We start from the raw sequence: 12,084 nt of genomic DNA, 5'->3' as shown, positions 1-12,084 counted from the left end.
CCAACATAGAGGAGACCACAGGGGCAAGACAAGAGGTAGACGACAAATGAACTATTGCATGTAAGGAAGTGTCGTATGTCAAACTGAGTTTTCAATATCGGGTGCGTGAATTTCTCCCCCTTTAGCATATAGCTGCAATTCACGAAGCTCAAGCACGGGTAGCATCCATATTTCTTATGACCTATATAGGTTTGAGTAGATGTCTTCTCTCCAGCTACCTCCGCCCTAACCAATTTGTCACGTAGACTGCTAGATCTCCTATATGACATAAGGGGGGGCACAGCAAATTCTTTTACACCACCAAAATTGCTATTCAGTATAGACCAGTGTTTCTTAATAACCCCTGCTATCTGGTAGCTACCCTCAGTGTATGTGGAAATGAAAGGCCCCCTGTTTGTAACCTGCTTACTAGCTGCCTTAGGGCCCCTGGGTACCAAATTGTCCAGATGTTTCTGGACCAGTTTTTTCGGATACCCTCTGTTGGTAAATTTGTCAGCCATTTCTGACAATCTCTTCTCACGTAATTGAGGGTCCTTCACAATCCGCTGAACACGGAGAAACTGGCAGTGATTTTACCATGGACCGCGGGTGGCAACTTTCATATTTCAATAATTTGTTGCAATCTGTCGGCTTAATAAACAAATCTGTCATTAGTCCGGTCCCTTGCTTCTTAACCATGGTGTCCTGAAAATTGAACCTGCTCGGTGGAGTGTGTGAGGGTAAACTGGATCTCAGGGTCCATTCTATTCAGAAACTCATGAAACTCTGCCAATTCACTCTCAGTTATGTCCCAGATGACAAACACATCGTCTATGTATCTCCACCACCCCAGCACATGGGACACATAGACGTGCTCTGCCTCCAGGCCCGACATTAAAATGTTGGCATAAGTCGGCGCCATATTCAAACCCATTGTGGTTCCTCGCAATTGTAGATAGTAGCCATCTTGGAAGGCAAAGTAGTTATATCTCAACACCACACCGAGCAGGTCAATAATGAACTCTTTACATTCGTTGGTATATTGCGTGTCCACCAGACACCTTCTGACAGCCTCCACTCCCCTATCATGATTGATAGAGGTGTAGAGGCTTACCACATCAAAAGATGCTAGTATGGTACTTGAAGTCACTTCCACCTGCGCAATTTTGTCCAAAAAATCACCTGTGTCCCGTATGTATGATTTAGCTGTGATCGCAAACTGTCGGAGAATCCTATCTAAAAAGATGGCTAAGTTGGAAAACACCGACTCCCTCCCAGAAACAATGGGCCTCACTGGGGGGTTACTCAGACACTTATGAATTTTAGGTAGCACGTATATCAATGGTGTCTTAGGGTGTGTCACTGACAAGAACGTGATGGTTCTAATCACATCAAACTTGGGGTCATGATTGAGACGTCTGTACACTCCAACATCCCCCAGCTGTCTTTGAATCTCAGAGACAAACCATTTGGTGTCCATTACAACAACGGCTTCCCCCTTATCAGCGGGTTTAACTGTGAGGTTGCTGCATAGCTCACCAAGGGCTTGTATCTCTTCTGATGTCATATTCGGATGTTTTAGACCACTCTCTTGCATAGGACCCTTTAACCGCCTCCGGACCGCCTAACGCAGGATCGCGTTCCGGAGGCGGCAGTCTTAGGCAGAGTCACGCATATACGCGTCATCTCGCGAGACGCGAGATTACGCTCACAGCCGGCCCGCGCATGCGCATCGCGGGCCGGCAAAAGTTACAGGACAAGTTCGTCATCAACCTGCCAGCCAATGATCGTCGCTGGCAGGTTGATGATTTTCAAAAAATCGAATCAGAAGCCATCTAACACCTTATATTTATAAATATAAGGTGTTAAATGGCTTCTGTGCTCCTCTGCTGGTCCTTTTCGTCGGTTGGTCCCAGCAGAGGAGCACAGATCACAGTGAGTACACAACACACCACCACCACACATAGCCCCAGATCACCCCCCATCACCCCAATTAACCCCTTGATCACCCCTGTCAATCACCTAGTGAAAGGGAAAAAAGTGATCAGTGTAAACTGTCACTTTTTTTTTTCACTGGTATTGACTGTTAGGTTTTAGGATAGTTTAGGCCCCTTGGTTAGGTACTTAGCGATCATTTAGCGCCCAGCCCACCGCACCACAGTCACTTATTCGCTGATTAGCGTATCGCTAATCAGCATTTGTACTTTTATAGTATCTGTAAGTGATCAGAACTGATCACAGTCAGATCTATAATAGTATTAGTGTCACCATCAGTATTCGCCCTCCTCCCAAAACGCAGTGTTTGCCCGATCAGACCTGATCGGTCGCCCACACGTGCGTTCACCCACCCACCCCGCCGCAGTGACAAATTTTTTTACATTTTTTTATCACTGCACAATCACTTCACAAGCGCTGCGGCGATAAAAAAATCAGTTTTGATATTTTTTATCAATTGCAGCGGCCTCCGGTACTTCGCTAGCCTCCCATTTGTAAGACAGGCTTGCTTTTTTTCTTGGGTAGTCTCAGGGACTACCCCCTAAATTTAGTTGACCAAATGGCAAACAAGCGGTATTCTTCTGAAGAGGCCTACAGGATTCTGACCCAGTCGGATGTGGAATGGGAACCCTCATCTGACGAATCTAGCGGGTCAGAATATGAACCTGTAGAAAGCAGTGGCAGTCTGACCCAAAGTTCGGACGAGGAGGTTGAGGTCCCTGATAGCACCAGGCGTACCCGGCCCCGTGTTGCTAGACCACAGGTTGTGCAGGATCCGCTTCAAGGGCAGCAGAGTTGGGCTGGCGCTGTCGGATTACGTGGTGAGGCATACACCAGCAGCGCAGCCCTCCCTGGATCTAGTACCAGCACTGCTGTACAACATGGTGAAGTGGCGAGCACCCCGTCGCAGCCGCCGCACAGACAGGCCCGTAGAGCCCCTAGAGTCCCTGAGGTGCTGGCAAACCCTGATTGGCAGCCCCCAACTTCAGCCGCACCTGTAGTTCCCCCTTTCATCGTCCAGTCTGGAGTTCGGGTTGAGACAGCTCAGATCGGTTCGGCACTGGGATTTTTTGAGCTGTTCTTGACTGCGGAGCTCTTGGACTTAGTCGTGGCAGAAACAAACCGGTATGCCACTCAATTTATAGCCGCCAACCCGGGAAGCTATTATGCCCAGTCTTTCCAGTGGAAACCCGTCCAAGTTTCCGAATTAAATTTTTTTCTTGGCCTTCTCCTCAACATGGGTCTAACCAAAAAGCATGAATTGCGGTCATATTGGTCCACGAACCCAATTCATCACATGCCCATGTTCTCTGCTGCCATGTCCAGGGCACGATTTGAGGCCATCCTGCGTTTCCTGCACTTTAGCGACAACAGCACCTCTCGTCCCAGAGGCCACCCAGCTTTTGACCGGCTCCACAAAATTCGGCCCCTCATAGACCACTTCAACACCAAATTTGCAGATTTGTATACCCCTGAGCAAAACATCTGCGTAGACGAGTCCCTTATACATTTTACCGGGCGCCTTGGCTTCAAACAATACATCCCAAGCAAGTGCGCCCGGTATGGGGTCAAATTGTATAAGCTCTGTGAAAGGGCCACAGGCTATACCCACAAATTTCGGATCTATGAGGGTAAAGATCAGACCCTGGAGCCGGTCTGTTGCCCTGACTACCTGGGGAGCAGTGGGAAGACAGTCTGGGACTTGGTGTCACCCTTATTTGGCAAGGGGTACCATCTTCATGTGGACAATTTCTACACAAGTGTGCCCCTCTTCAGGCATTTGTTCCTAGAACAGATTGGCTGCTGTGGCACCGCGCGACCTAGTCACCAGGGCTTCCCCCAACGGCTCGTTACCACCCGTCTTGCAAGGGGGGAGAGGGCTGCCTTGTGTAACGAAGAACTGCTTGCGGTGAAATGGAGAGACAAGCGTGACGTTTACATGCTCTCCTCCATTCACGCAGACACGACAATACAAATAGAACGGGCAACCAGTGTCATTGAAAAGCCCATCTCGGTCCACGACTATAATTCACTCATGGGAGGGGTGGACTTCAATGACCAGATGTTGGCTCCTTATTTAGTTTCCCGACACACCAGACGCTGGTATAAGAAGGTGTCTGTATATTTAATTCAATTGGCTGCCTATAATAGTTTTGTTCTCTACAGTAAGGCTGGGAGAACAGGATCCTTCCTCAAATTTCAGGAAGAGATCATCGAGAACCTCCTGTATCCAGAAGGTTCCGTGGCCCCATCCACCAGTGTAGTGAGCCGTCTACACGAGTGACATTTCCCCAGTGTCGTTTCTGGTACCTCAACCCAAGCGCCACCCCGAAAAAGATGTTGTGTCTGTAGCAGGAGTGGAATAAGGCGTGACACCCGCTATTTCTGTCCTGACTGTCCTGACCACCCTGCCCTATGCTTTGGGGAGTGTTTCTGGAAGTACCACACACAGGTACACTTAGCATAGGGATTGCGTTTCACAGGACAGGCACACAGGGCTATTAGGGCCTTTCACTCACGGCTGCTGCAAACCTCTCCTTTCACCTGGGACAAAGTGCATAATGTACTTCGCCACATCTTTGGGCGATTTGCGCTTTGCCCATTGTCCCATGGGGAAGTAGAGGTTTGTCCTATAAAGGTAAAAATAACCTAACCAAAAAAAAATCACCGGTAAGCAAAAAAGTTAACGTTCTGTTTAAAAAGTTAAATAAAGTTTATATGTTCCGTTCAAATGTTATTATAAAGTTAATAAATTTATTGCGTTGCGGCCCGGTTTTTTTTTTTTTTTTTTTTACCTTCCAGGTGGACCAACCGATCAACTAGCTGCAGTACTGATGTGCATTCTGACAGATTCTGCAGTCAGATTACACAAAAGTCGGTGTATGCGGCTCTGCAAGACAATATTTCTCCTCTGCAGTAAAAGATACGTTTGCCGAGGCATATGAGCTGAGGGGGCGGCAGTGTTCATATGCTTTGGCAAACACTTTGCATATAAAAAAATAATAAAAAATCCCGGCAATGATTTATTCATCCACATCGATTGATGTGAATGGAGAAATCGGGTTTGCCAGGGCATACGGGCTAAGTGGGTTTGGATGTTGGGCGGAGCTCCTATGTCCTGGCAAACGCCTTTCCCCTCCTTTTTTTTTTTGGGCAGAGATTTTTTCATCCAAATTTATCAATGCGAATGAAGAAATCTGTGCCGTTCATTATTTTTTTCAGCCCGTATGCTCAATATAAGGAGAATAGCAGAAACTCCTAATGCTGGCCATACATGTAATGATTGCGGAGACCCTCAAATGCCAGGGCAGTACAAACACCCCACAAATGACCCCATTTTGGAAAGAAGACACCCCAAGATATTCGCTGAGGGGCATATTGAGTCCATGAAAGATTGAAATTTTTGTCCCAAATTTTTTTTTCTATGAACTCGCCATGCCCCTCATTGAATGCCTTGGGGTGTCTTCTTTCCAAAATGGGGTCACATTTGGGGTATTTATACTGCCCTGGCATTTTAGGGGCCCTAAAGCGTGAGAAGAAGTCTGGGCTCCAAATGTCTAAAAATGCCCTCCTAAAAGGAATTTGGGTTCCTTTGCGCATCTAGGCTGCAAAAAAGTGTCACACATGTGGTATCGCCGTACTCAGGAGAAGTTGGGCAATGTGTTTTGGGGTGTCATTTTACATATACCCATGCTGGGTGAGATAAATATCTTGGTCAAATGCCAAATTTGTATAAAAAAATCGGAAAATTGTCTTTTGCCGAGATATTTCTCTCACCCAGCATGGGTATATGTAAAAAGACACCCCAAAACACATTGCCCTACTTCTTCTGAGTACGGCGATATCACATGTGTGACACTTTTTTGCAGCCTAGGTGGGCAAAGGGGCCCACATTCCAAAGAACACCTTTAGGATTTCACAGGGCATTTTTTACACATTTTGATTTCAAACTACTTCTCACGCATTAGGGCCCCTAAAATGCCAGGGCAGTATAACTACCCCACAAGTGACCCCATTTTGGAAAGAAGACACCCCAAGGTATTTCGTGATGGGCATAGTGAGTTCATGGAAGTTTTTATTTTTTGTCACAAGTTAGTGGAATATGAGACTTTGTAAGGAAAAAAATTCAAATAAATAAATCATAATTTTCCGCTAACTTGTGACAAAAAATAAAAAGTTCTATGAACTCACTATGCCCATCAGCGAATACCTTAGGGCAGTGGTTCCTAACCTGGGTTCGATCGAACCCCAGGGGTTCGGTGAGTCAGTCTCGCGGGTTCGGCCGCTGGCCCTGGGGGGGCGCTTTCATAGGTGGCTGCCACAAGACAGGAAAATATTTATTTCCTATTACTCAGACTCCTTTTGCGCCCGCTGCGGCTCATGATCAGAAGAGCCGAGCGAGCGCAATGATTTTGCTTCCGCCAGCCGCCTGATGTGAGCGGCATATGACGACATGACGTCATATCCGGCGGCTGCGCGGCGGCGGATCTAGTGACTGCACAGCATGGTGGCGGCGGCGGCATCCTGTCCCTCCTGCACACAGACACCGGCATCACTGAGCTAAGCTGACCTGTTGTACTACAGGTAAGAGTAAAGGGGCTTGGAGGACCTATTGTGTATTGTATTTAAGGGGTCAGCATTGTATTGGAGGGGCCAGCAGTGTATTGGGGGGGCTGGGAGGGTGGGGGTCAGCAGTGTATTGGGGTGGCAAGGATGGGGGTCATCAGTGTATTGGGGTGGCTAGGAAGGGGGTCAGCAGTGAATTAGGGGGGCTGGGAAGGGGGTCATCATTGTATTAGGGGGGCTGGGATTGTTTTGGGAGGGGGTCAGCAGTGTATTGAGGGACTGGGGGGTCAGCAGTGTATTGGGGTGGCTGGGAGGCTGGGGGTCAGTAGTGTATTAGAATGTTGGGAGGGGGGTCAGCAGTTTATTAGGGGGTGGGAGGGGATAAGCAGGGTATTAGGGGGGTGGGAGGGTGTTCAGCAGTGTATTGGGGGTGGTGGGGAGGGGGCAGCAGTGTATTAGATAGTGGAGAGGGGGGGGGGGCAGTAGTATATTAGGCGCAGTGACTTATGGGGCTGACATCGATTTTTTTTCCATGGCTGCTTTGTATCCCCAGTCCGGCCCTGGAGGTCAAGACACACACCCGACTCGCCCCGCTTGTCCATCATTGGCTGCAGGTGATCACGCAACATCGCTTGGCCTATCCCTTCATACTAACTAAGTCGATCAAAAAAAGAAAGTGGTCTGACGAATATGTACAATATGGATTCACATGTATAACGGAACGTGATGGGAGTCAGCGTCCTAACTGTATGATTTGCAATGCCAAGTTGAGCAATTCTAGTCTAGCACCGGCAAAACTAAGAGAACACTTCCTTAAGCTGCATGGAGATGGAAAATACAAGAACACAACGCTCGCTGAATTCAAGGTGAGGAGAGCCAGATTCGATGAAAAGGCTAGTCTGCCTGTTCTCGGCTTTGTACCCATCAACAAACCGATCCTCATAGCATCGTACGAAGTTGCTTACCTGATCGCAAAGCAGGGCAAACCCCACACCATTGGTGAAACACTCATAAAACCAGCTGTGTTGAAGATGGCGAATATCATGCTGGGAAAAGCGGCTGAAGTTAAGTTATCCCAAATTCCTCTTTCAAATGACACCATCAGCGACAGAATAGAGGACATGAGCAAAGACATCTTGGCTCAAATAGTTGCAGATCTTATTTCAAGCCCGGCAAAATTCAGCCTTCAACTCGACGAGACCACAGACGTCTCCAATCTAAGCCAGCTTGCAGTATTCGTGCGCTATGTGAAAGACGACTTGATAAAGGAAGAGTTTTTATTTTGTAAGCCTCTTACAACAACAACTAAGGCAGCCGATGTGAAGAAACTTGTGGATGACTTCTTCAAAGACAACAATCTTTCGTGGGATATGGTTTCTGCAGTTTGTTCGGATGGAGCTCCAGCCATGCTGGGAAGAAAGTCTGGTTTTGGTGCGCTAGTGAAAGCCGATGCACCACACATCATTGTTACGCATTGTATTCTGCATAGGCATCCATTGGCAACAAAAACCTTGCCTCCAAAACTGGCAGAAGTATTAAAAATTTTAGTGGAATGTGTGAACTATGTGCGAAATAGTGCTCTGAGGCACCGCATCTTCAGGGAGCTGTGTAAAGAAATGGGATCTGAATTTGAGGTACTTCTGTACCATTCCAACGTTCGGTGGTTATCCCGGGGACAGGTGTTGAATCGTGTTTTTGCCGTGCGTGTGGAATTAGCCCTGTTTTTGCAAGAGCACCAACATTGTCATGCAGATTGCTTCAAAGATTCTGAGTTCATTCTCATTTTAGCGTACATGACTGATATCTTTGCAGCTCTAAATCATCTCAATCAACAGATGCAGGGCGGTGGAGTCAACATCATCGAAGCGGAAGAAAACCTGAAGGCTTTTCAAAAAAAGCTACCGTTATGGAAACGACGAATAGAGAACGATAACTTCGCAAACTTTCCCCTGCTAGACGACTGTGTAAGTAAGATCGAAGATGTATCTGGAATCGGAGACATTTCTGTACCCACGGAACTGAAGCAAGCAATTGCCACGCACTTAGATGAGCTTGCAACGTCTCTTGATGGATACTTCCCTACAAGAGATTCATATCCAGCATGGGTGAGACAGCCGTTCACATTTAGTGTTGAGACAACAGATGTCAATGATGAATACCTCGATGAAATCATTGAACTTCAGCAGAGCCAGGTTCAACAGCAACTCTTCAGAACAACAACGCTCTCAACGTTTTGGTGTCAACAAATGGTAACGTACCCTGTTATTGCTAAGAAAGCTCTGGAGTTTTTCATACCATTTGTTACAACATATCTTTACGAGCAATCCTTTTCAAGGATGCTGGACATAAAAACGAAGAAAAGGAACAGAATTTGTTGCGAAAATGACATGAGAGTTGCACTTGCCAAGGTAAAGCCGCGCATTTCTGACCTGGTCTCTGAAAGACAACAGCAGAAATCACACTGATTTGCAGTAAATATTCATTATTATGTTTTTATTTTTGTGTGAAAATCATGTTTTAATGGTTTTGTTCTTTGTTCTTAATGGTTTTGTTCTTTAATGGTTTTATTCACTTTGTGCACCTATGTATAAATATATACCTATGTTTTGAATTTGAAAAAATCATATTTAATTTTTCCAATTAAGAAGGGTTCGGTGAATGCGCATATGAAACTGGTGGGGTTCAGTACCTCCAACAAGGTTAAGAACCACTGCCTTAGGGTGTCTACTTTCCGAAATGGGGTTATTTGTGGGGTTTTTCTACTGTCTGTGCATTGTAGAACCTCAGAAAACATGACTAGTGCTCAAAAAGTCAGAGCTGCTTCAAAAAGTGGAAATTCACATTTTTGTACCATAGTTTGTAAACGCTATAACTTTTACCCAAACCATTATTTTTTTACCCAAACATTTTTTTTTATCAAAGACATGTAGAACAATACATTTTGAGAAAAATGTATATATAGATATCGTTTTTTTTGAAAAATTTTACAACTGAAAGTGAAAATTTTTATTTTTTTGCAAAAATTTCGGTAATTTTCGATTAATAGCAAAAAAAGTAAAAATGTCAGCAGCAATGAAATACCACCAAATGAAAGCTCTATTAGTGAGAAGAAAAGGATGTAAAATTCATTTGGGTGGTAAGTTGCATGACCGAGCAATAAACGGTGAAAGTAGTGTAGTGCAGAAGTGTAAAAAGTGGTCTGGTCATTAAGGGTGTTTAAGCTAGGGGAGCTGAGGTGGTTAAACTATTAATGTCTGCCCTCACTGCATTGATATACGTGTCAATAGCTGGACAATTCAACTGTGGAGTGAAGTCGCTCTTGGTGTGTAAATCAACACTACGAAGGGAGAGTTCACAAACATTCACATTATCACCACTACACTGCGTGCAGAATTATTAGGCAAATGAGTATTTTGACCACATCATCCTCTTTATGCATGTTGTCTTACTCCAAGCTGTATAGGCTCGAAAGCCTACTACCAATTAAGCATATTAGGTGATGTGCATCCCTGTAATGAGAAGGGGTGTGGTCTAATGACATCAACACCCTATATTAGGTGTGCATAATTATTAGTCAACTTCCTTTCCTTTGGCAAAATGGGTCAAAAGAAGGACTTGACAGGCTCAGAAAAGTCAAAAATAGTGAGATATCTTGCAGAGGGATGCAGCACTCTTAAAATTGCAAAGCTTCTGAAGCGTGATCATCGAACAATCAAGCGTTTCATTCAAAATAGTCAACAGGGTCGCAAGAAGCGTGTGGAAAAACCAAGGTGCAAAATAACTGCCCATGAACTGAGAAAAGTCAAGCGTGCAGCTGCCAAGATGCCACTTGCCACCAGTTTGGCCATATTTCAGAGCTGCAACATCACTGGAGTGCCCAAAAGCACAAGGTGTGCAATACTCAGAGACATGGCCAAGGTAAGAAAGGCTGAAAGACGACCACCACTGAACAAGACACACAAGCTGAAACGTCAAGACTGGGCCAAGAAATATCTCAAGACTGATTTTTCTAAGGTTTTATGGACTGATGAAATGAGAGTGAGTCTTGATGGGCCAGATGGATGGGCCCGTGGCTGAATTGGTAAAGGGCAGAGAGCTCCAGTCCGACTCAGACGCCAGCAAGGTGGAGGTGAAGTACTGGTTTGGGCTGGTATCATCAAAGATGATCTTGTGGGGCCTTTTCGGGTTGAGGATGGAGTCAAGCTCAACTCCCAGTCCTACTGCCAGTTTCTGGAAGACACCTTCTTCATGCAGTGGTACAGAAAGAAGTCTGCATCCTTCAAGAAAAACATGATTTTCATGCAGGACAATGCTCCATCACACGCGTCCAAGTACTCCACAGCGTGGCTGGCAAGAAAGGGTATAAAAGAAGAAAATCTAATGACATGGCCTCCTTGTTCACCTGATCTGAACCCCATTGAGAACCTGTGGTCCATCATCAAATGTGAGATTTACAAGGAGGGAAAACAGTACACCTCTCTGAACAGTGTCTGGGAGGCTGTGGTTGCTGCTGCACGCAATGTTGATGGTGAACAGATCAAAACACTGACAGAATCCATGGATGGCAGGCTTTTGAGTGTCTTTGCAAAGAAAGGTGGCTATATTGGTCACTGATTTGTTTTTGTTTTGTTTTTGAATGTCAGAAATGTATATTTGTGAATGTTAAGATGTTATATTGGTTGCACTGGTAAAAATAAATAATTGAAATGGGTATATATTTGTTTTTTGTTAAGTTGCCTAATAATTATGCACAGTAATAGTCACCTGCACACACAGATATCCCCCTAAAATAGCTAAAACTAAAAACAAACTAAAAACTACTTCCAAAAATATTCAGCTTTGATATTAATGAGTTTTTTGGGTTCATTGAGAACATGGTTGTTGTTCAATAATAAAATTAATCCTCAAAAATACAACTTGCCTAATAATTCTGCACTCCCTGGTAGTCACATGTTTACTTGCATCAGAGAACCACACTTTAAGTTTAATATTTCTAAAAAACCGCTGTAGGTCAACTTCAAGCTGAAACCAGTCTACACCCACTGCAGGACAATAGGATAGACCTTTAGACAAAAGTTCAGTCTGTGCAACTGTTAGTACATGGGAAGATATATTTACCACTACTGATTTCTTTTCCTCACAGGCTGGCTTCTTGCTGTGCGTTGTTCTTTTTCTCCATCTGTGCTGTCTTTGTCCACCACGTCTGGTCCACCACGTCTGGTCCAAGTTCCTGTCGCTGTTCAACTTGTGTGGATCCCAATTCTGTAGATGGTGCCATTTTATTTCTGAAATTACCAACGTTTTTCCTGGTGTTGTTGTTACTACCAAAATTGGGTTGACGTCTCTGGCCTCTCTGGTCATGCCAGGTATAGACGTTACCACGTCTATAGTCTTCCTCGTCTCGTAGCCATTTACGCTTTTTAATCACCTCCTGCTCCTTTCTGAACTTATCCAGATATGCAGAGCAACTCGTCAAGTATGCATCATAGTCCTGCACCGGGAGGACATCCTTCAGCTTATTGTCAGCCTTATCAAGCTGCTCAC

At 45.2% G+C, this 12,084-nt stretch overlaps 1 protein-coding gene across 1 annotated transcript; it reads left to right on the top strand.

Annotated features, from left to right (window-relative positions):
- Positions 1-7,289: 7,289 nt before the first annotated feature.
- On the top strand, positions 7,290-9,005 carry LOC121005645 (protein ZBED8-like). Its single transcript, XM_040438417.1, has one exon. It carries the CDS (start codon positions 7,290-7,292, stop codon positions 9,003-9,005), a length of 1,716 nt encoding a protein of 571 aa, XP_040294351.1.
- The last annotated feature ends 3,079 nt before the right edge of the window (positions 9,006-12,084 follow it).

Source organism: Bufo bufo, chromosome 6, assembly GCF_905171765.1.
Source record: "Bufo bufo chromosome 6, aBufBuf1.1, whole genome shotgun sequence".
Taxonomy (NCBI): Eukaryota; Metazoa; Chordata; class Amphibia; order Anura; family Bufonidae; genus Bufo; species Bufo bufo.
The sequence above is the reverse complement of the archived record's forward strand: the minus strand, read 5'-3'. Positions and strand labels throughout refer to the sequence as shown.

What these genes read in the sequence shown, in the direction of transcription:
- LOC121005645 (XM_040438417.1), top strand. Translation starts at nt 7,290, where the DNA reads ATGATTTGCAATGCCAAGTTGAGCAATTCTAGTCTAGCACCGGCAAAA.